The 26,252-nt window shown below is 35.1% G+C and overlaps 1 protein-coding gene across 1 annotated transcript in view; it reads right to left on the minus strand.

Moving 5' to 3' along the window:
- The window catches only part of PTPRQ (protein tyrosine phosphatase receptor type Q), a 198,346-nt gene that overhangs the window by 60,234 nt on the left and 111,860 nt on the right, over positions 1 to 26,252 (minus strand). The window contains exons 27-29 of the mRNA XM_060165124.1: positions 11,929 to 12,050; positions 5,077 to 5,263; positions 1,632 to 1,876 (exon numbers count right to left, since the gene is read on the minus strand). Of these exons, the coding sequence (XP_060021107.1) occupies positions 1,632 to 1,876; positions 5,077 to 5,263; positions 11,929 to 12,050 (554 nt within the window). The remainder of the gene's footprint in view (positions 1 to 1,631; positions 1,877 to 5,076; positions 5,264 to 11,928; positions 12,051 to 26,252) is intronic.

A 26,252-nucleotide genomic window follows, 5' to 3' on the forward strand; every position in this document is an offset into this window, starting at 1 on the left:
AGACTGTGTTCTTGGCCAATTTCATTGTATTCAATAAACGCAATTCAGAATATATCATTTTTGGAATTAATAAATTTGTTTCATACGTTAGTGACCCACCCTCCACCCCCTGGATGGTTTCAGAAGTATTTTGATTGAGTTAAAATAGTAATATACGTGATGTGGTAGGTATACTAAATAAACCAAGCCCATAAAATGCTTAAAAATATCTAAAGGAAATATTTATTGGTGCATGTAATTTTAAAAAGGAAGTATTCAAAATCAAAGCGATGTTATGAAGTGCTTAATTATTTTTATTTCTTTACAATCTAACCTTTAAGTGAGATAATAAAGTTGGGCAGTGCTTCTCAACCTGCAGTGAGCAAAGAAGTCACTTGCAAACCCTGTTAAATGAAGATCTGTAGGTTTTGATTCAGTAGGTTGGGACAGGTGCGAAAGTTACACATTTCTAATAAACTCTCAGGTGTTGAGGACACTATGTTGCACTTTGCAAAGAATCAGATTTTTCTTTAAATTATGAATTGGTTGTACTTTATTTCCTGTTTTTTTTTTATTTGCAAGAGCCAAAACTGTTACACCACTTGCTACCTACCATAACTATTAATATCCTACATAGAAATTACTATTCTTATTACTAATTTTTCAGATAAGGAAACTGAGGCACAGATTTGAGGAAATTGCCCAGAAAGAAACTAGCAGAGCCGGAATTTGAACCTAGGTCAGTTCATTCCCTTAACCACCACCTTCTCTCTAATAGATCTTCTACAACGGGGGTTCATTTAATGGTACATGCAGCAAGAATCCTAGCAAGTCAGATTACATAATGAGATATAAAGTTTGCGAGGGAACACAAATTATTAATGACAGTTTTCTGATATAAACAGTTGATAGGAAGGAGCTACTTGAATGTATAGGGTGAATTCTATGTTGCTTAAAAGATGATTTTCTGAACTTTATGATTGTTTGAAAATTCCAAGACATGCAAAAATAGTGAAAGGATGAAACAAATTGTGTATGTGTTTGGGTGTATGTATATGAACTCACACACATATTTACTTTACCAAATGGATAATTTAGAATTAAGATGTAAAATAACATTAGCTTTTAGTAATAGTTGTGTGAAATACATGTGAATTTCAATCACAGTTATTTCTGACTTCTGCCTTTGAAATTTGATTTTCCACCTATAATCACACGGAAACAGTTTTTCTTTAGGCAGAATCATCTCATTATATATATCTGCTCTTTAACTTTCATTTATCGATTTTATTTATTTATTTTTGGATGCGTTGGGTCTTCATTGCTGCTCGCAGGCTTTCTCTAGTTTCGGCGAGCAGGGGTCACTGATCTTCAACTTTTAACGTGGATTTTCTTCCTGCTTTATTTCTGGATTTCCACTATAATTGTGCAAACTTTTTTGTTGTTTACATATTTTCACAGGACTTGCTGTATTAAAATAGGAAAGCAGCAATTTTGTTTCTCCAAATTTATTTTCAGTTGGCATGTCTTAAGCGATCCCACGAAAAGATAGGAAAAATGTATTATGTACATAAGCTGCAGTCTTTTTGAATGCTGAGTTTGTAAACCAACTTTGTAAGATAGGTGAATAATTAAAAGTTTTGTATTCTTACACTGATGTTGTATGTATGTCCGCCTTTTAGTCCTTCTAACATTGCAATGACAGATGTGTCCGTTTTCTGGATAATACTGAGGTTGCGAATCTGGACAGCAGTGGGATCATCTTCTTGGTAAACCAAAGCTTGATACACTTGGATATTTCCATTAGGTTGAGAAGGGGGAAGAAATGTTAACTGAAATTTTGTAACTTCATCTGGTATCTTCTGAAATGTCATGTTGTTCGGTGGGTCCTTAGGGACTGAAATGAAATATTTAGCAATTACAATTTTAAAAAAATTTGTGTTCATTTTGAACTGATTTGTTTCAAGTTTCTGTCTATAAAGAGTATTACACAGATCATTTAAGCCATTTAATTTTGAAAACAAGCAAAATGGCTCATGCATTATAGAATCATTGACATCTATAAATCACAGAAACCATAACAGTGATCCAATTTATTTGCTTATTTGTTTAGCCTTTTGTAATATATGTATTTTTATACAGAATGCATTTCTATGATACTCTGAACTTAAAAACAATGTAGACTCACAGGAAGTTGCAAAAGTCATACATACAGTCCCCTGTAACCTTCCCCCAGCTTTCCCCAGTGGTGATATCTTATGTAACTGTTGTTTAATATCAAACCTGGAAACAGACACTGGTACAATAATGTTGACTATAGATGTTATTCAGTTTTCACCATTTTTCATGCTTTCCTGTATCTGCGTGTAGTTCTATGCAATTTAATCCCATGTGTAGATTCCTGTAACCATCACCAGAAATGAGATACAAAACTATTCCATCACCATAAAGAAATGTCCCCTTAGACTTGCACTCCATGCCTCCTCACAACACTAATCAATCTCCATTTCCATAGTTTTGTCATTTGCAAAAGACAATAGCACAGTGACCTTGAGGTCCATCAGGGTTGTTGTATATCAATAGTTCATTCTATTTTTATTGCCGAGTAGTGTTCCATTTTATGGATGTACGAGTTTAATTTATAAAAACATTTGGGTTTTTTCCAGTTATTTTGTTGTTGTCATTACTAATAAGTCTTCTATTAACATTCATATACAGATATTTGCATGGACATTAAGTTTTCAATTCTCTATGATAGTTGCCCAAGAGTGTATTTGGTGGATCATGTGGTAAGTGCATTTAAAAAAAAATTTTTTTTAACATCTTTATTGGAGTATAATTGCTTTACAATGGTGTGTTAGTTTCTGCTTTATAACAAAGTAAATCAGCTATACATATACATATATCCCCATATATCCTCCCTCTTATGTCTCCCTCCCATCCTCCCTATCCCGCCCCTCTAGGTGGTCACAAAGCTCCCAGTTGATCTCCCTGTGCTATGCGGCTGCTTCCCACTAGCTATCTATTTTACATTTGGTAGTATATAAAAGATCACCAAACTATTTTTCCATTGTAGCTATACCCTTTTACATTGCCAGTAGCAATGTATGAGAGATCTAGTATTTCTGCATCTTTTCCAACATTTAGTATTGTCACTATTTTAAAAATTATTATTTCATCTGTTCTAGTAGATGTATAGTGATATATCACTGTGGTTTCAATTTGCATTTCCCCAATAGCTAATGGTGTTGAAAACCTATCTTATCATGAGTTTATTTGCCAGTCATATATCCTCTCTGGTAAAATGTCTGTTCACGTTGTCAATTTTCTAATTGGATTCTTTTTAAGTGTTGAATTTTAAGATTTCTTTATGTTCTAGATATTCCAGTTTATTTTTGATAAATAAAAGTTATCCTAACATATAACTGGCTAAATATCAATAAATTATTTTAAAATGATACACATGAGGATAAAATTATTTATGAATAATTTTATGAAAGACTAGTTTTTGTTGTACTACATAATCAGTGTTCTTTAAATAAATGACTCATTGAATGAACATATCTTATTTTGATCACATTTAAATGGATATTCCATTCTAAATTCTAAAATTCTAAGAATTTCCATGAAAAGGCTGTTGATATTTGGCTGTTCAATGATTCAGATATTCAGATATTGCTGCAAACATCCCTAGAGATAGTGCCCTATGGCAAGCAAAAAATAAGTAAATAAATAACAGTGAGAAAAAAGAGAGAGAAAAGCAAATAAACATGTCATTGTGCCAAATATCACAGGATGAAAAAATGCATAGCTGAAATAAAGGTTAAATTGGTTCAACACACATTTTCACAACATTTGCTGTTATACATTTTTATGATACATAAGAAGCATATATATTTTTTCTTTTTATAAGAATTGTTTCTCTAAAATTAGGATCAGCTTTAAAAAGCTGAATACATGAAAGAATTATCTGAATGCTAGAAAGAACCTTCTATCCGCCAAATATCTTTCGTTTGACATCTAAAATTCTACTCTTAGAGGTTTAGTAGAAATTTATTAAACTATGATATCCTTGGAAGAGTTAGCACATTAGGATTTGCAATCAGTGCTTTGTGGTGTGAATGTGAATAAGTTTAGCAGCAACTTTCCTCACAGATAGGTAGGATGGGGGAGAAGTGCAAAAAGTATAATAAGAAAATAAGCACCTGGAATATACATGGCCACAAAATGGAAACAAGCAGAATTTTAGGGTGCTGAGGATAGGATGTACTTTTCAATTTAGAACCGTAAGTTTATAGACAACAGAGTATGTAGCATAATGAAAAGACTAGCTAAAAAATATTTTACCTCCTATACTTACCTTACAGATAGCAACAAATAAACTATAGCAACACATCCCTTCATGTGCTCTTTCCAAAGATATATCTGGTGGCAAAGAACATCAGGAGTCTGAAGGAGGATGGGGCAAGCGAGTTCTGGGAAGTTGACTTTCCACATTAAATTCTTATTGGTTACAATCTTATTATTCATTCAGACCCTGTTCATAGGAACTGGAGGAAATCTGTACAGATTCTGACATTTATCAAATAGATTATGTAATAAAACATGTCACTTAACTAAGTGAAGAAAACAGATATGGTGAAACATAACCTGGGTTCTACTTCTGAATTCTAGATTATTTAATAATGGAGTATTATTACTTTAATGTGCATTTAAACCGTGGGAGAGAAATAATTAAAATGGAATTTAAGGTGAAGCTTTATTGGCTATAGACAGTTGGACAAAATCATCTCTTAGGCAAGGTAACTCAACTTCTGAAATAGTGTTTAAATAAATGCAAAAAAGTACAATTGGTTACCTTACTATGAACTAATTTATTTTTGTATTTACAAGTATTGATTATTCTACATAATTCCACTTTGCCTCAAAAATGTAAATACAAAGCTTTACTCTTGTCAGTCACAGTGAGTCACTGAAGTTTAAACTTATATGCTTAAAAAATTTCTTTTAACACATATGCTTTGTAGGGTAAGGTGTGAGAAACTGTAAGAAAAACACCTAACTCAGTCAATTTTTAGCATGAAAAATAAACCTTACCTGATTCTAAAGTAGTAACAATCACTTCAGCACTCGACTTTCCTTCCACATATGCAGCACTAATATTTCCAGTGAATGCAGTGATCACCACGGAATATCTTGTGAATATTTTCAGATCTTTAATTTCTATGGTTTTATTTTCTCCATTTGACTTGATTAAGGAAATATTAAATTCATCACTATCTACCTACAGGAAAAAATAGCTAACAATTAAAGGAAGCAGCACTTGAGATACAAATCACTAAAACATAAAAATAGAAAGCTATGAGTGGTATATTTTTCTAGCCAAGATTTAAAAATTCTTTTATTTACAGTCAGACAGACCTGGGAAATCCGAAGCGCTACTTTAACAGTTTACTAATTACAATTATTTCAACAATTGAAAGTAAAAGAAAAAAATCAATCACAATTAATCAGAACAAGCAGAAATCATCTCCGCAGTCAATGAAATTTATACTCCAATTATTTTTTAACATCTTTATTGGAGTATAATTGCTTTACAATGGTGTGTTAGTTTCTGCTTTATAACAAAGTGAATCAGCTATATATACACATACATCCCCATATCTCCTCCCTCTTGCATCTCCCTCCCACCATCCCAATCCCACGCCTCTAGGTGGTCACAAAGCATTGAACTGATCTCCCTGTGCTATGCGGCTGCTTCCGACTAGCTAGCTGTTTTACATTTGGTAGTATATATAAGTCCATGCCACTCTCTCACTCCGTCCCAGCTTACCCTTCCCCCTCCCCGTGTCCTCAAGTCCATTCTCTAGTAGGTCTGTGTCTTTATTCCTGTCCTGCCCCTATGTTCTTCAGAACCTTTTATTTTTTTTTAGATTCCATATATATGTGTTAGCATACAGTATTTGTTCTTCTCTTTCTGACTCCACTCTGTATGACAGACTCTAGGTACATCTAGGTACATCAGACTCTAGGTACATATAGTCTGTATGACAGACTCTAGGTACATCCACCTCACTACAAATAACTCAATGGAAAATAATATTCCATTGTATATCCATTGTATCCGTTGTATATATGTGCCACATCTTCTTTATCCATTCATCTGTCGATGGACACTTAGGTTGCTTCCATGTCCTGGCTATTGTAAATAGTGCTGCAATGAACATTGGGGTACATGACTCTTTTTGAATTATGGTTTTCTCAGGGTATATGCCCAGTAGTGGGATTGCTGGGTCATATGGTAGTTCTATTTTTAGTCTTTTAAGGAACCTCCATACTGTTCTCCATAGTGGCTGTAACAATTTACAGTCCCACCAACGGTGCAAGAGGGTTCCCTTTTCTCCACACTCTCTCCAGCATTTATTGTTTGTAGATTTTTTGATGATGGCCATTCTGACTGGTGTGAGGTGATACCTCATGGTTGTTCTGATTTGCATTTCTCAAACGATCAGTGATGTTGAGCATTCTTTCATGTGTTTGTTGGCAATCTGTATATCTTCTTTGGAGAAATGTCTATTTAGGTCTTCTGCCCATTTTTGGATTGGGTTGTTTTTTTTGATATTGAGCTGCATGAGCTGCTTGTAAATTTTGGAGATTAATCCTTTGTCAGTTGCTTCATTTGCAAATATTTTCTCCCATTCTGAGGGTTGTCTTTTGGTCTTGTTTATGGTTTCCTTTGCTGTGCAAAAGCCTTTAAGTTTCATTAGGTCCCATTTGTTTATTTTTATACTCCAGTGTTTTACAGAAGAAAGAATATAGGTTGGTACCCAGCCATCAGGGGTTCAAATCCCAACCTGGTCACTTAACTCCTGTAGCATTTGATAAGTCATTTATGCTGTCTTACTTTCTGTATATGTAAGATTGGGGTGGTAATATCTACTTAAAATATTTTGATGATTTAGAAAAAACAGATCTGAAGTAGCTGGCACAGAAATTTGCAATTTTTTTTTTTTTACCATGATCAACAAAAATGAAACACATTTTGCAGCATAATTCAGGATGTGTGTGTGTGTATTCTTTATAACTGAAAATTGCTTTTCAGAAATACAACTTCTGAAATGCACTTTGATATTTTCTGCTCTTTTTAATTTTACTCCAATTCATTTAAAAAATGCTGGTCATAACTGAAGTTTGAAAAACTGATCTAGCACCATGCAAGGCACTAAGTAAGGAATCAATTAACATGATGTCATAATTATTAAATGTGTACAAATGAGTATGCTTAGGTATATTAAATATAGTTGTATAATTTATTAAAACATAGTCTGTCTTTGATGGAGAGTCTGGCCTATTCACTGTAGGGATTAAACATAGCTAAAGTTTCTAGCACTAAATAGAAGGGCTTTGCCTGAGATGAACAACAGCAAGTTTGAAATCCTATTATGCCTGCTTCTCTCAAGTACTTGAAAGACTTAAAAACAAGTTGGATACACTGTCCTCACTATCAAGTTCATTTTCAACCTGACCCTCTCTCATAACTTTGAAAGACCTTTTTTTTGTTTAATATGTTCTTCAAATGCTCTTTTCTAAGAGCTTTTTTAACTAAAAACGATGTTGCTATGAGAAACACAGCAAAAGGCTGAAAAATATCAGATCTGCAAAAAGTCAAACAGATCGAACCAGAGCAGTGGAGAGAGGTGTTCTACCTCTAAAATGTCAGAAAAACAAATCAATCAGTGTAGGAATCCAATTGATTGGGTGCATGCACCCACTGGTAGAAAGTGTGTATGTATTTAATTAGTTGTCAACATCTAAATATCTCATACAAATCGGGCTTTTAAAATTTCCCCTATGACTAGGCTTATATTCATGCTGGGTAACAATTATCTAGAGATGAGTGACAGGTCACTCCTCTAATGGGGCAGGGGTCTCCAATTCATCACTGAAGCTTCATTGTGACTGTTCCTTGATGTTCCTTGCCTGACTACTATAGCTATTTCAACTCTGATTTTATTGAGTTGAGCTGAATTCCTCAAGATGCCATAGCAACTGGGTAGCTGAGACAGGATTTACTCCCAGGTCTTTGAAGAGTCCAGACCTCTCTACACCAAGTCATAGGGCGTGGTCTTATAAAGTAAAACGAAATTATTCCAATGCCTTCCATTAAAAAATGGATAACAAATAGCAAGTAGTAAAACATGAAATAACATGCATGTGATCTACTATATCTTAAAAAATATACAGTAAAATTCAAAAAGAATGCTGGGCCCTCAAATACAGCATGTGGAAAAATTCATTTTCTTTCTTCACTAAACTTACTATCATTAACTAATATTCGTCCACTTACCCAGGACTGAAACCTCAGACCTTTTTGACCCATCATTTCCCTTCAATCAGTTCCAAATTTGTTTGCTCATATTTGATCATCGATTATTATGATGAAATGTCTGCCATTTTTTTTGAAGTGTGGTTGTTTCATATACACTGTCAGTAATTAGATTCTGGTTCTATTTTCCTCTCCTTTGCCTGCCCCACTTGCACTCTTCCCCACCTGGTACACCCCCATTTAATTCTTACATCCCAAAACAGAACAAATTTCATCTTCTCTGTGCAGTCTCCTCTATATATTATGTCCCCCATAACAGAAACTTTCATTACTTTGTTAGTTTATATTCCAAAAAAGACTGCATACCTCATACTCTACAACTAGCTCTTTATATTCTGGTGTCATTCTCTAGAGTGTGAGCTACTTGGAAGCAGAACTTTGTTTTCCATCTTTGTCTTGGTGAAAGAAGCTACTAACTATTTGCTAAGTTAAAAAATAAAGGGGCCGACAAACAAAGGGCCACAAAATGCATTAATATCCAGTAGAATCATCCAGGATGATATCTGAGCCCATATATCTTTATTCAAGATTGTCAATTTTTGCTTAATTTGAGTCTTTTAAGGGAAGAGTTTTATGCTCTTGCGGTTAGTATTTGACAGAGGCCAGGCTGCAGCGTAAGTCCTAAATTCAGTGACATACGTTCTTCTTTGGCCTGCGAGCCAATGACTTTTGAAGGTAGATAGTTATATATTCATGAAATGAGCTGCAGATAAACACTATAAGGATAATGACCACATCAGACTTGTTCACTTCTACATACCCAGCACGTACCACAGTGCTGGCATTTGAATGTATTTAAAAGCGTGTTGGGAGTTTGGGATTGACATGTACACATTGCTATTTTTAAAATAGATAACCAACAAGGAACTACTGCATAGCACAGGGAACTCTGCTCAATATTCTGTAATAACCTAAATGGGATAAGAATTTGAAAAAGAATAGATGCATGTATATATGTATAACTGAATCACTTTGCTGTACACCTGAAACTAACGCAACATTGTTAATCAACTATGCTCCAATATAAAAATTAAAAATATAAAGTGTGTTGAAAGAATGAAGGGAAGAAGGAACAAATGACAACTTAGTTCCAAGAATCCTAGGGAAACTCTGAAGTGTTAGAATCTGTTTGAATTTTTGCTATCTTTGATCCAAAGGTGTTTTGGTGAGCATATATTTCAGTTTGGCAATTTTTATTTGCTTTTTGATGGTTTTTCCTATTTTCCATCACACCATTGTCTACTGGTTTTAGCCACGTCTTAATATTTGAGAAGTTATTTATCATCTCTGTGCCTCAGTTCCCCTTTATGCAAAATGAAGACGATAGCATTTACATCAAAATGTTATTAGATAAGATATAATACAGTGCATATGAAGAGCTAATATGTAACTGAAATAAGCAATTACAATATTAGTTATCTTTCCATCCTTCTCTCTTTCCCTTGCTCATTTTTAATCTCAGTAAGAATGCTAAGAGAAAGAGGTTATAAATCACTTTTTTTACTGTCTTATTTTTCCCTCCTTTAAACACAACCAAATTCCAAGAGAGAGCTTTTTCCTTAATAAAGTGTCTTTTACTTGATAGAGCACAGCATTAACATTTTTTTTTTTTTTTTTTTTTTTGCGGTACGTGGGCCTCTCACTGTTGTGGCCTCTCCCGTTGCGGAGCACAGGCTCCGGATGCGCAGGCTCAGCGGCCATGGCTCACGGGCCCAGCCGCTGCATGGCATGTGGGATCTCCCCGGACCGGGGTACGAACCCGTGTCCCCTGCATCGGCAGGCGGACTCTCAACCACTGCGCCACCAGGGAAGCCCCAGCATTAACATTTTATAATTTGCTTTTAATGCTATTCCCAGAGCATTTGTCATTCGTGTTATTTTTGGCTAATTATTAACTAAAAATCTTCACAGATATGCTCTAAAAAAGGAACATAAACTGAAGACTGAATGGGAGAACAAATGTACCAATAAACCCTGAAACTTTCTCTTAATCATGACACGTCTTTTGAGAAAGAAGTATTTCCTTTAAGAAATAATATAAAGACATAAAAAAATCATAAAATTAAACAAGAGATGGATAGAAACAGCAAGAAGGAGAGGAGAATTCACCATGAATTACCTAATTTAACGTGTTAGACGCAACCGTAAGAGACTGCTCATCAGGTCCAGTAAAGCTCAAGCAGGCTGGCAAGGAGATATTTCCAATTCTAACCCTAGATAACAACTCTGCATTATTCACATTGTGCAGCACCCTGTCTTAGGTGAAAGGCTTGACTCTCATGCTTGGGTCTCCTTCTGTCTGGAAGGCTACTCCAATTTGATGTCTTCAGGGACATCTTATTTAAATGTTTGTATTCCCCAGGATACTATCCTCAGGTTAGTTCTTACAGAAGAGGCTTTACATGTTGTGTAGTTAATCTCATCTACTCATATTATTTCATCTATCATCGAAACACCAACAGTTCCCAAATCTGGGAATGCAAACTTCCTCTCCGGAGCTACAGATCCACAAATAAAACTGCTAATGGGCTATCTGCATCTGGAGGATTCCCAGGCATCTTAAAGTCGGTGCATCTAGTACCGAATTCATGCCTTTCCTCTACAAATCTGTTCTTCCTCACAATTTTCCAAATCATATATCTTAAAGTCATCCTTGATTTTTCTTTTCACTCACCATCCACAGATTTTTTTCACCAAATCCTGTAGTTTTAAATTATTTTTCATTCTGTTTTCCTCACTCCATTTCCTCTGTCCTTCTTTTCTTGTCCAGTTTTACTCTTATAGTTTCCTGTCTCCTTATTTAATTTTGCACCCCCAGGACTTCTCTAAAACTATTCTCTACAATGCACCCATACTGATCCTGTGAAACAGAAATCTGTATCCCGACACTGCTTTAATTCCACAATTGGCACCCCACTGCCCTTACCATGAAACCCACACTCCATAATATGTTATAAGTCTGCCTCCTGATCTGGCCTCATCTCTCAGCCTTTTCTTCTTGAAAGTTTTGACCAAGGATTCCAGAACTACTTACTTTTTCCTGAAGGAAGCTAACTTTTCTATTATTCTAACTTCTATTACCATTTCCTTTCCATGTTCTGCTTCAATTATTTTCAAAATTAAGCTCTGATGCTATCTTATTTGGGAGATATTTCTCCTAATGCCTTGTCCATTCTCCTTTTATGTTTTGAGTTCGTTTTCACTGTATTTTAAACCAATAGATTATTATCAACTTAACCTCGTTTATATACATCATCTATACCCTGACGATAAATACAATAATAACCATGGTGACAATACTTTATTTACATTTATTGAACACTTACTATGCGTCAGGCAATGTTTTAAGTTCTTTAGGTAAATTTTCTAACTTAGTCCTCACAAAATCTCTCTACACTGGGTAGTATTATCAATCTTTATTTTACAGATGTGGACACTGAAACACAAACAAGTTAAGTAAGCTGCCTAACAGAGCTGAGATTAAAATTCAAAGTCTGGTTCCAAAACCTATATTCTTAACCATGCTCTATACTGTCTTTTGTAGAAGGTAAGACATGCCTTACCGATTTGACATCTATCAAATAGAATGTTGGTCCAGTAATGACAGCAGGTTCACTCCAGCTGATGTTGATGCTAAAAGGTGATGTTGCTACTACATACACATTTTCAGGAGGACCATCTGGAGCTATGAAAATAGAAAAAAATCAATTACCTTGCTACATTGAAGCTAGTATTTGCCACAATATGATAATAGAAAAGACCGTAAAAAAGGATAATCATGCGGAATTAATTATACATAAATTTATAGTTCACAGCATGCTAAAAGGCACTGGCAAATCAAACGATGTAATTACTTTCAAAATAATTACTATGCATAAAGAACTTCCATATGAGAAAGTAATGGTCATAAATACATGATTTTCAAACTTGAAATAACAGCTTGAAAAGAAAGCATTACTATTGCTAAAATAAATCTTTTTGAACAAATCAATATTTTATTTTAAAATAATTAGCTTAACAATGTTGTTTTAGGAAAACCTGCAGAAACTAAACTTATTTGACTACAGAAAAGTGGAACTGGTTCAAGTGAATTATATTTAAAATGTATTGTCTTACAAATGTGTCAAATTGGGTTGGTTTATTGTTTTCACTGAGGGGGTAGCACAGGAAATAGGTTATACAACTGATCTTATTATTACAAATGTAAACATTTCCTGAGTTCATTATGATTCCAAACAAATTCTTTAATTTGTCTTACTTTTATTATTGTTGTCTTTCCTCAAGAGTGCAAAAACAAGAAATAATATTTTAAGGAACTGACTGATGAAAACCTGTGTTGAAATTTCAATTTGTGAAACTACTAGGAATTAGAAGAGTTTTCAGTATGTTAAGAAGGATTTAGTCACAGTTCTTTGACATAGACATTGACCTAGAAACACTGTTTACACATCCCTGGCCTATCACGGCCCCTCGTCAATTCCAGGGATATTAAATATTGGGAGATGAGTATTTCCCAGCATTTCTGATTTTTAAATCCACATGAACAAACATTACTGAACAATATCATTCCTTAGATCCTGAGAAGGGGTAAAGAAGAAGAGAAAATATTCACTTCCTCAAATTTATAACAGCAACAAGTTGTATGATCTTGGTCAGACAATAAAATTTCTGGACCTCAGTTTTCTCTTCATATGCATACTTCACAGTGTTTTAAAAAGAACCGCGAACACAAAATGTGTGAAAGTAGCCCATTAGTTTAGTGTTTGGCCCTTTTTGTAAATTAATACAAAATATTATAACAAAGGGCAAAGTAAAGATAAGAACTAATTAGAAATACAAATAATCTACTATGAGAGGGAAAAGACAAAGTGGTGAGTACAGCTGGGCGGGGAGTCAAGGTAAAGTTGCAGAGAGGAGCTGGGGATTGAATAGACTTTGAAACATGAGAAGGATTTCAATAATCAGAGGGGCAGGTTTGGGGGCACTTCTTTGCTAAGAAGGTCCTAAGCAAAGCCACAAAGATATAAACAATGGGATCCACAGACAGAATATTATTTCTGCAGAGTGGCTTTCTTACGCTTATTAATCTTATGCTTATGCTTATTATTTTATAATTGAAAAATATAACTCTAGGAAGGGGTCCACACACTTCACCAGACTGTCCAAGGAATGCATGGTACAAAAAAAAAATCAGAACCCCTAAATTTAAGGAATAGAGATATCACAGAAAGACCAGCATTAATGGAGGGACAGGGTAGGGAACAAGCCTCAGGCAGTCATTTGGGAACTAAGTTAGGGAGCACTCGATTATCTTAAAGCGTTTGAAGTTCATTCTTTAAACAATGGGATGTCACTGAAAGTTCTGAGAAGGGAAGTATTTTTCTAATGATTTAGGAAGAAATCTGATGCAGCTATGAAAAAGATATGTGCTCTGAAGCAATGAGTCCAGATAGGCTATTTCCAAAAAGCCAGGTGAGATCTGATGAGACCCAAAAGTAGAAGAGTGACGGTAGGTAGAGATAGGAGGAGATGAATCCCAGAGCCCTTAGAAAATCTAATAAAAAGAACTGAAGGGCAGATGAGATGTGAAATAGAGGAATGTAGTAAAAGCTAACTCATGTATTAATACTGGGAGAGTATTGCTAGAATTCACAACAGCACGTTCAGGAACAGACACTAGTTTTGGTAGGGATAAGACTATGGCAGGAAATGATACATTTGGTCTGTACTCATTAAGTCTGAGATACTCACAAGGATTCAGATGCCTGCCTGGCAACTGGAAAGATGAGCCTAGAACCAGGGAGACAGGACCAAGATGGAAAAGGGTTTTTAAAAATTTTCAGATAATTCCTTACAAATTGGGATAGTATAAATATGGCAAGTATATCTGGTTCAAGTGAGTCACAGGCTCTGAAGAAAGACAAAAGTTTTATTTCAACGCCAGGTAGCTGTTTAAGATGCTAATAGTAGTGACAATCTTTGAACTATGAATGAGTTATTGGCACTTAGAACATCTCCAAGAGAGATGATATTATATGTTTTGGAATTTGGGAGCCCAGCTCAGCCCATAAAGGTATTTTTTAATAGTAGCATTGAAATAATTTAAAGAAGTACTCAAATGTTACTATAGAGGACTCTAGGAAATATGTATAAGAAAGTTTCTGTGGGAAAATGCTTTTGGGGTGACAAACATATCCTTCCTACTTGTACCTTTTCTGAACTTTGTGTAATACTCTGAACATTGACTCAGAGATCCAGTCTATATGGCCTCCAGGGGAGAGAGTGAGGAGGGGATGCTCCTGGATTCAGAGGTATGATAAGCTGAGAGGTGTTAAAAATAATGACAGGATTAGGCACATGATTTCTCTGGTGACTAAATGTAGAGAGATCACGGAATCTCAGCACTTAAACACACCCTGCATGTCCTGAGATCTTCAGTCTTATTCTAACTTTAGGATCCTAGATTTAGGAAAACTGCCTCAAATTGTAGCATAATTCATTAGATAACTATACATATAACAAATGAGAGCTATAGGAGGTCTCCTGCCACCAGCATAATTGTTTTTGGATGCCCTCACAGAATAATGCACTCCATATTCAAAAGTGGCAACTCTCTTTCCTTCCCAAGCTGGATATTCCTTAGAAATAAGGAGTGGATAGGCTTCAGGATTAGGTACACCATTACTGATCATCATTATATACTTTCCTCATGGAGAAATGGCTCTGAAAAATGTAAGATGTTTTGTGGGTTTCAATGGCCTGTCTCCTGCCTTTGACTCTGTAAAAGGGGATGGGCTAGAAGCTATTAAGGTGGCTATTGATTAATATTTTAATTATTTATCCTTTATTAATGTTTTTGCAAAACCTGCCTTCTAGCTCTGTATGGACCATTGTGGAGAGGAAGAATTTTCTGACAGGCTGCACGTTTCAAGTGGTATGAGACAGGAAAATATTTTAGCCTACCTTTTCCTTTATTTCTACCAAAATGTTCTGTTGGCTTTTAGGTGAAATTTATGCATTTATCCAATCAATATTTATTGAGCATCTTCTATGTGCCAGGGACTGGGAAGACACCAAGCTTATAGAAGTGATCAAGGTAGCTGTGGACCTATCCATATAGAGCTTCTAGTATGTGCCCACTCTTCTTCACTCAGCAACTGTTTATTGAACACCTACTCAAGGCAGGCATTTTTGAGGTGCTGGGAATAGAGAAGAAAACCAAAGATACAAAGATCATGGAACCACTATTTCAGTGGAGGGAGACAAATAATATATATTATAAAAAAATTATATAAATTAATATATAACATACAAATAAATGATATACTATGTTAGGAAGTGATATGTACCATGACAAAAAATGAAGCAGGGTAATTGGGATGGGAATGTAGATAGGAGTTACTATTTTAAAAAATATGGTGGTCAGGCTATGCCTCTCCTAACAGGTAACATTTAAACAAAGATTTGAAGGAGGTGAGGGAGCATGGGAATGTTTGAAGGAGTGTCACAGGGAGGAGAATGGCCAGTGCAAAGACCCTGAGACAGGACTGTGCCTGGTGTATTCTAGGAATAACAGGGACTCCAGTGAGGCTGAAGCCAAGTAAGTCAGAATGTTGAGTCAGACAGGAAATGAGGCCAGACTGTGTAGGGCCTTTAATGCCACGGCTAAGGTCTTTTAAGAACTGCTGTCATAAACAAAAAAGATAAACGCCATAGTTTAATAAACTAATATCATGAACTAGAAGGAGCCTCTATAGATTTTGGTGCTTGGTATCTAACTCACACCAAGAAGATGGGCCAAAATTCATTATATCAAAAGAGGACAGATTATCTCCAGAATGTTATACTTATACCTCTATAACATATATAAACTCGATGGCTGTCGGGATTACACTTTTAAACCTAACTCATTCTAGCAGGCAGGCAAGGTGGTGCATTATTGTTGCCCAGATAACACGGACAGCTTACTGAGAATTTTCTGTGATAAGAAAGCCAATGAGATTTTTCTGTGACTAGGTTGATGGTAGTTTGTTTTTACAAATATTTTCTGGAAATATTCTTCTATGTCTGTGTCTTCTCTGCTCTGTAGTCTGGATCTTTGGGGTCTCAAACAAGGACAGATCCAAAACCATTTGCCAAGGAAAACCTCGGCTAGTCTTGCAAACATGTCTGTAGACCAGCTCAGAAAGCAGTATGATGCCTTGCTTCAACTTCTCGTCTTTCATAGTAAAATGTCAACCCTGCAATCATTCCTTTAATACCAGCAATCAAAGCCCTCATCAGGGAGTGTCTGCTACCCCAAGCAGAGCTGACAGAAAAACGACATTCAAAGATCATTCATGGTACATACTAACCACTTGAACTACTAAATATTTTAAGTTCTATGCACTAGTCAATCATTATAAAAAGCCAAGGTATTTAGCCCCTCGCTGAGCTGTGCTTTAATTCTTGAACTTTCCTAAAGTGTTTTTTTCTTTCTTTTTTAAGAAACAATCAGATTCTCTTAATAACATTTGCATTTTCAGTATACTTGATAAAATTGCCTGTTTTGTTACACAAGTGTTCCCTGTGTTAAATCCTTTATGAAATATTTCTCTTAGAACATATTATATTAATCTATACTCTTGAAGAATTATAATATGATGGAATAAGAACTCCTAAATCTGAAATTAAAAAAGTAAACACATACCTAACTAAACTGATATGAATATATTATATGCACATAATATATAACTGAATATATATTTCATCTGTGTAAAGCAATGAAAGATAAACATTTGATTAATTCACGGATATTTTAAGAGAAACATTTAGAACACCAAATGCTCAAAGTATACTATAAAACAGTATCTAATTATTTTAATATTGTCCAAATATTATAATGTACTTTTAAGCAAATAACATTTTCAAGTTTCTTTTATGCAATTTTCTCTTGGAATTTATCAAAATTCCAAAAATGCATAATAAAATAATTCAGTATTATTTTTTTCTTTTATTCCAGTGTGTAGTAAACTATTATTAGAGTTACATAAGGGGGAATACAAAATTACAATTATGAATGTCAACAATCAAAATAAAGGAAGCTTAAAGCAGTAAAGGTATGGGGAACTGAAAATATGCCAGTTTAAAAGCTTAGTAATATATAAGCATCTTTGGGAGATTTTGTTTGTCTCTCCATAAACTGTCACATTCTGATTTAGGATTGTTTGTGAAATGAATCTAGTCAGTAGTAGGCCAAGATATCACTACACCCTTTCTCTTATAAATCACAGCAATTTACTCAGTAGGAATGATCTATCCTTATTCTCTCATTCCCCATAATCCAATCACTTCCTCTCATAAGCACTTTTCCCCTGGTTTTCGCAATAATGCATTTTCTGTAACTAACAACCATCATTTCCTGATTATCATGCTTCTATCCTTGCACAGGAATGTGGGTCTTATGTGGGTCAGGGTCATCTTTCCCATCCATCTGTGTCCCCATGCTAAGTGTGTTAGCTGAAAGGTGAGTCTGGATAGACCATCATTATGCCTAGTACATATAAAAGTTTGAATGCCCCCAAGTCTATGACACTTTGATTAAGAACCAACAAATTTTGGTGTGTCTAATACTACACTTTCAGAATAAGCACATTCAAAGAGTTATTAGAAACTTTGCCTTCTGCAGATCCCTGTAAATTTTATTTAATGATGAAAAATGTTGTAGAAAATACTCTGGTTTTTAGTGCATGCTGTAGTGACCTTCCTAAAGAATAAACATAAATAAATAAATGACCTGACAGCAACTCACAAGACAAAAAATATTGAGCTCTGTCCACATGTATGATTTAGATTGTCTGCACATCTATTTGAATTTAAGTTCATTTCAAGTTTATTTCCCTTCAGGGTACTTTAGTTTCAGGATTTGGTACACTGGACCATCAGATTCCTATCTACTGTCATCACTAAATGAAGGACTCCCATTCTTTCTCAGCTTATACAAGTATTAACAGCCTCTAGGACTGTGAGTTGCCTTAGAGTCACCACACCTGAAGGAATTTGCTTTAAGTTTTAGATGTCTCTCAGGACTAAACAAAATCTAATTGGCTGGGTGGTTTGGGTGGATTCCTTACATCTTAAATAATTCAGGGCATCAAGGGCCCTGAAGAAGTTCAGCGATTAGATTGACCATACTGATGGAGGCCAAGAGCATCTCAGGTCACATCCGACTGGTTACAATACTGCACTAATTGGCTATCCTTCACTGGTGTTGAATGTTTCCCTAGAGCCCAGTGATTTCACTGCCCAGTATGAGATACTACTGTTGGTGTATGAAATATTTCCTACCCTTTTACAAGATTTTAATTTTGTTTTACAGTTAGATTTCCCAACAGCAAGATAGTAGCACAAAGGGCAACTATTACAACCATAAGAATCTGACCTATTAGACTGTTTGATGAGTACTGAGAATGATTGATGGATGCCCACAGTATTAGACTTCATTGTATGACCATTTTCTTTGATGCTGAATGAGTAATTCTCTGAGTCATTTCAGGTTAGCTTAGGTGGAAAAAAATACAAAATACCAAAAAACTCTCACTTCCAATATTAGCCATGCCAGGTAAGAATGAAAATATTCTCATATTAGTTCCACTGCTTTTAGGATCAGATAATACAACTTTTTCTAGAGTAGCATTATGTTCATAAAACAACTTTCTACAACAGTGGTTCTCAAAAATGTGGTCTTCAAACCAGCAGCATCAATATTACCTGGGAAGTTGTTAGAAAAGCAAATTCTGAGATCACACCCCTGACTTACTGAATCAGAAGACCTGGGTAGGGCCTAGCACTCCGTGTTTTAACAAGCCCTCCTGATGATTCTAATGCTTGTGGTACAAGTTTAAGAGCCACTGCTCTGTAACATCAACGTACTATTGGAAAAAGCAGTGGCACTGCTCTTCAGATCAGGTACCAATGATTAGAACTCTTGGTAACAAGGTTAGAAAGGGGGATTACTGTTTCTGTGAAGACTGGGAATGTAGTTAGTGGTGGAGGGCTTGGGAGCTGGTGATAAACATGGAAACTTGCATCCAGCTAACAGACACTCCACACACTGGTCTCCTTGTGCCTTTCATGTATTTTAATTCTGAATAAACGATGAAGAGGTTTCTCCCTACCATCACTCCCTCTCATTCCCAAAGTTTCTAGAGTAATAACAGGTCATCATGTTCCGTAAGAACATAAGAAAACATCATCATTTCTATGGTACCTTGAAGCTATGTGTAGGAGCAACCTGGAATAATTCAGATAAGGCATCACCATTACAAAGTGTTAGGGCTGAGATAAACATTGCTACTTCATTCTCCCATGCATTGTATGCAGGTATAATCAGGGTAAAATAACTATCAAGGGTATAATTAAAGAGAAGAGAAACTAAAAGTGTAGTTAGAGGTTATGTGTGTTAGGGCAAGTCCCATTTAATTTGTTTGGGAATGGAGATGGTTGGATCATGTATCAGAAGCTTGTACAATATCTCCAGGTCTTTCTTAGTCTCAGTTTTCAAAGCTAATAGTGCCACATACTGATTATCCTTTAAGTTTCCTTTAACTGTTTGGTTTTTAGTGCTTTGCTGAAAAAGACATTCCACTTGTTCATGCAAATGGGGATGTCTAATTATTTTTATTTATATTCCGTAAAACTTGCTTAACAACCTGGCAAAAGTTTTTTGTTTTTGTTTTTTTTGAAATTAAATATAGAGTTCACCTAATCAAACTTACAAGCTTTTGCACAGCAAAGGAAACCGTAAACAAAACAAAAAGATAACCTACAGAATGGGAGAAAATATTTGCAAATGATGTGACTGACAAGGGCTTAATTTCCAAAGCATACAAACAGCTTATACAACTCAACAACAAAAAAACCACCCAATTGAAAAATGGGCAGAAGATCTACATAGACATTTCTCCAAAGAAGAAATACAAATGGCCAATAGGCACATGAAAAGATGCTCAACATCACTAATTATTAGAGAAATGCAAATAGAAACTACAATGAGGTATCACCTCACACCGGTCAGAATGGCCATCATCAAAAATCTACAAAAAATAAATGCTGGAGAGGGTGTGGAGAAAAGGGAAACTTCCTACACTGTTGGTGGGAATGTTACGTTGTTACAGCAACTGTGGAAAATAGTATGGAGTTTCCTCAGGAAACAAAAAACAGAATTACCATATGATCCAGCACTCCCACTCCTGGCATATATCCAGACAAAACTCTAATTCAAAAAGATACCTGCACCTTTATGTTCACAGCAGCACTATTCACAACAGTCAAGACATGGGAACAACCTAAATGTCCACTGACAGATGAATAGATAAAGAAGATGTGGTACATATATACAATGGAATACTACTCAGCCATAAAAAAGAATGAAATAATGCCATTTGCAGCAACATGGATGCAAGTAGAGATTATCATACTAAGTTAACTAAATCATAAAGACAAATACCATATGATATCACTTACATATGGAATCTAAAATATGACACAAATGAACCTATCTATGAAACAGAAGGAGACTCATGGACATAGAGAATAGACTTGTAACCACAAGCCAAGGGGGAGGGGGTTGGGGGAGGGACTGAGTGGGAGGTTGGGGTTATAGCTATTATATATGGAATGGATAAACAACAAGGTCCTACTGTATAGCCCAGAGAACTATATTCAATATCCTATGATAAATCATAATGGAAAAGAATATAAAAAAAGAATGTATACACAACTGAATCACTTTGCTGTACAGCAGAAATTAACACAATGTTGTAAACCAACTATACTTCAATAAAAAATTTTTTTAAAAAGAGTTGAATGCTTTATTAAATAGTTTAATTTTACATGCATTCTGTTAGTTCCTTTAAATTAGGGTTTCACCTATCTTCTCTTTGTATACTACTTAGCACCCTTCCATCTCTTAGTACTTTCATACCACCATGAGGCTTTGCCCAAGTCTTTGTCAAGATCTAAGAGCACAGGCTCTAACCTAGAAATGAATGAGGTTCATGAATAAATCAATGTGTGTATAGTTCTTAGAATAGTACCAGCACATAACAAACACCTGATAAGCTTAGCTATTTCTGTCATTATTCTTAACTATCCAGCCAAGGAGTCTCAGCTCAGGTACTGGGCCCAACCCAAAGGTGCCCTCAACTACCAGACATAGCAATCCTATGTTTTTTTCAGAAATGGGAGTTTTCCATAGTCAAATCAGAGTTCTCCCTTCTTCCTTAATAAATGCAGAAGAAAACAAGAGCTGAAAATTTGTTGGCCTAGGGCCTAATACTGAGGCAGGCCTGAACTGAGGTTAATGACCAGAAATCACAAAGAATGAAATGTACTTCACACTTCTTTCTGAACCAAGAGAAAGAAGATTCTCAGAAAAGTCAAAATCAATTCAATTCAACATGAGATTTGAAGTTTGAGATGAGAAAGTGGGAGAATTCACTGAATTTTTAAAAGATAAAACACAGCTAGCTATCATTGGGAGAAAGATTGTTTCTTCTTTTATTCTTTTAATAACCAGGCTTTCTAGAGGCATACTTATGTCTTTTCATGTACCTTGAATGGTTCATCTCACAAAAATCCAAATAAACTGAAGAAACCCCTATACGGGCAATAAAAGCATATAAGATTAAAGAAAAAAAAAACCCAGGCTTTCTATAATATTGATGATTTTAAAAATAATATAGTGATCATTCTTATCCTTTGATTTTTAGTGATTTTGCTGAAAAATACGTGCTTATGTAATAGGATTTCAAAATATTTTTATTTATATTATGGAAAGCTGTTTAATAACCTGGCAAAAGCTCTTTTAAGTATACAGTTGAATGCTTTAATAGACAATTTTACATGCTTACTATTATGTTCTTTAAATTATGATTTCCTGCAAATATCCTCTCTTTGTAATTATACTTAGCAACCCAGATTTATACATTGGTCTCCTTTGTTTTCTTCATGGACTATCAATCACAGTTTATTATCTCAGTTAATCATTTCGATACTATTAAAGCTTCAATCCACTCCGAAATAGGCATTTATTATTTTCTTTCATTGTCTGAAATCCTCCTCAATTTATTATGAGCATATTTCTTTTCTACATGCAGTAATTCAAACTTATGTTAATTAATGAAAAAGAAAAAAAAATCAACAATATAAAATAGACTGGGTCTTTCTCACCTTCTGAGATGGCCCACACTCCGTCTGTGGAGTGTGTTTCTCTCTAAATAAATTCACTTCTTCCCCATCACTTTGTCTCTCACTGAATTCTTTCTGCAATGCGACATCAAGAACCTGAGCTTCATTAAGTCTTGAGACCAGCTAGACCAACTCTTGCTCATTGTCAACACCGTTGGGGACATCTTCTGTGCCATTTCTTTGCGACAACTTTTGGGGCACTAACAACTGGTTGGGAGACTACTTTGAAAGTGATAGCATCTAAAATCAAACTAAGGCCCCCACCCAGGTGGAAGATGGTAACTTCAGGCAGAGTATGATTCCTGAAGCAACACCCTGTTACCTCACCACCAACCAATCAGAAGAAAATCTGCACACAGTGGAAGATAGAAGACTCTGACACCCCTTCCCCAAATGATTAACTGCGATTAACTTCCCCTTATCCCTTTAAAAACTTTCATGGTCAAGCAGAATCTTGGGAGTGGTTCTTGGATATGAGTCTGCCTTCTCCCCAGGTTGCTGGCCTCCTGAATAAAGCAATCTTTCCTTTACAACCAACCAACCAATAAATAAATAAATACATAAAATAAAATAAAGTAAAATAAAATAAACTGGTTTTGTGAAATAAAAGAAGCTGAACATGTCAAACATAAATGGAAACTGACCAGGAGAATTTTAATTTTGACAATAACCATGTAAATATTTGAAAGACAAGCTATAGTCAGAAAGAAAATCTGAAGAAAATTTGTATGAACATTTCTGCAATATGGAGAATTTTGACATTGAAATACTTTCCAATTAAAGTCAAATGTCTTCCTTGAGTCCAAATGCCATATTCATTTAGTCTTAGATATTGAATAGGCATGAAGATTAGAAACATACATAAGACATGATCACCTGTCATCTCTGCCTGTAAGGAGCTCAGAGTTCGACAAGAGAGAGAGATAAACAATTATGATGTAATACGTTCAGTATTTAGAAACAATTTTTGGAAGGTGGGAGTGGAAAGAGGAATTTATAGAAGGCTTTGCAAAGGAGATATTTGGTCTCCTTTGCAAAGAAGAGGCAGTTGGTCTCCAAAAGAGGACAGAAAGGACAGTAAGAAAGAACACACATACTTTGCTCTTTCTCTGGAGCACAAAGGAGAAAGAGCAAAGTACGTGTGGGGAATATGAACAAAAATCATACGTAACCATATAGAGCATACTAAAAATGTAATTTTTACACAACAGGAAAATAGAAAACTATCAGATTTTAAGCAGAGGAATAATAGATAGGTGTATTCAAAAACTAGGTTCAGGTGGAGGGTAGAGAAAATGGGAACAGAAAGACCATTTAGATATCTTTTGTAATAATCTAGGAGACGGCTGAATTTAGGGAGCCTTAACAGAGAAACATAAACAAATTCAAGAAATATTTAGAAGGGAAAGTCAGTAGGAGTTAGGTATGTACTTGGGGGTGGGAAAGGCTAAAAAGAATTAAGAATGATTCCTAGATTGCTGGTTTGAACAATCAGACGAACAATGGTACAATACACTGAAACAGGGGACACACAGGTAGGAGGAGGCTTGCAGTGGGGCAGGAACAGTGGTAATATGGGGTTTGAGATGTCTGTGGAAACCTAAGTGGTCATACCAGTAACTTCAATCTACAGGTCTAGAAGAGAGAGAGATGTCGTCTTGAATTACACATTTGGGAGTCTTAGGCAACTAACTTAGAAGACTTTCAACAGCATGTAATTAATTTTGCAGAAGTACAACCATCATGTCTAGAATAAATTATATTCAATTCCTTTACTGGCACCAGGATAGAGCCTATTCTAAAAACCCACTGCCATAAAATGGGCTTCTTCATGTCATGAATTATATTTTCCTATTTATTTATGGCTAACATCTCTTCTTATCATTATATAATTGCTTCTTTATAGAAAGGAGAATACCCACCTCTGTTATGATAGCTTTCACCACATTATAAGTGCATTATACCATTTAGAATATATGAAGAAAAATAATTGAATATATAGTAACTCATCAACAATGTCTCATTTTTAAAAATGTTAAGGAGTGCTTTGCCCTCTATTTGGTTTTTCTTCTTTTTAAATCATAAAGTTGCATTCCTTGGAAGCTTCTTTGATGAGGCATGTTTTGCTGAATTTTTTTTAACCTAACAGATGTTTGGGTAGTTAAAATTCCTCATGAGTATGGTATCCCGTGGTTTTCACAACCTAAGTGTTACCCCAGGAATTTTCCTTTCTTGCTGTCTTCCAGTCCTGGTGGTCTATAGGAGATGCACATTATGAGAGTCCCATTTCACTCCATACTAAATTTCACACCCACACTCTTTTAAAGTTGTACATTCCCTCCACATTATAAGTACCTATTGTGCACCACAGAGATATTTAACAGCTTCCATTGTGCATTCCTCCCACACACACAACTCAAATTGCTTTTGAGTATAAGGATAATCAGAAAAATAAGAGATGAGTAAAATAAGCTATAAGACTTTAATGTTTCAAGTTAAATATTTCTGCCATTTGTAATTTCTGTGCTTATGTTTGTATCTCTGCACACTTAGCATGAAGTACAGAGTAATGGGTATTATACAGATGATTTAAGCAGAAAAACAATTTGGTTTCAATTATCTAGATCAGAGTATGTGGGAGAAAGAAATGTTAGCTTGAGCTGACCGAATGTTGTTTCTTTTATTCACTCCAGTGTACAGTGGCAGATCTAGATTCAGAAAGTAACCCAATGTAATTCGCAGCCTGCATTCCAACTTTGCTCCCTGCATCTTCAATTTGAGTGCTCTTCTTTATGAGCTCAGAGAGAGTTAATACAACATATTTTCTTATTCTACAAGTCATTTGAGAACATCTTATAATATTTATTATTCCAACTGGTGGTCTTCTTATTTGAGCTATTCAAATGTTGAATAATCTGACCTCAAACTAGCTATCAATTGCTAGCTCCTTATCAAAGAAGCTCCAGGTTTTGATAAGAAGTTCTGGGAATAAGTGCTTGGGCACAACTTGATGCTATTAGAGTAACATGCACAAATCTGAAATAGTGATTTTATACTGAGTTATACTGTTGTTTAGTGTTTTCCATAATTCAGAGGAATCATTCATTTTCATTGTTTTATTTTCTTATAAAACAACATAACACTTTTTTGGACTCAATGACATAAAAAATCGTATTAAATTTCTTCATCCAGATTACTTTTTATGTTTGCAAAATGTCTGTCATGCTTTTCATCTTTGGTATGTAGAATCAACATCTAAGCATTACTTGCTTTCAATCTTAAAAACCTTACTACTCTTCAAGATTTTTGTTGCTTGACTGTTCTTATTTCTCATATTCTTATACAATATGTTAGTAGTTCACTATATATATTGTCTTGCAATAATATATGTAGTGTCTTTCTGTCTTTCATATCAAATGCCACCTCAGAGTATCTCTCCTTGGCTTACTAAATAAAACTTTTTTACCATACACTTATGAAATCCAAATACATTTATCATTAGAAAAATGTCCCTTTCATTTCTGAGACTAAATGAAGAGTGACCAACTCATTCTCATAACTTTCAAAATTAATTTATTATTACCACCCCCATATGAATACTCAGCTGAAAAGCTAATAACTTTGAGAATGCCAAGAAAAATAGTAAGTCTGTTGTAAC

This window comes from Lagenorhynchus albirostris, chromosome 11 (genome assembly GCF_949774975.1).
Source record: "Lagenorhynchus albirostris chromosome 11, mLagAlb1.1, whole genome shotgun sequence".
Lineage (NCBI taxonomy): Eukaryota > Metazoa > Chordata > Mammalia > Artiodactyla > Delphinidae > Lagenorhynchus > Lagenorhynchus albirostris.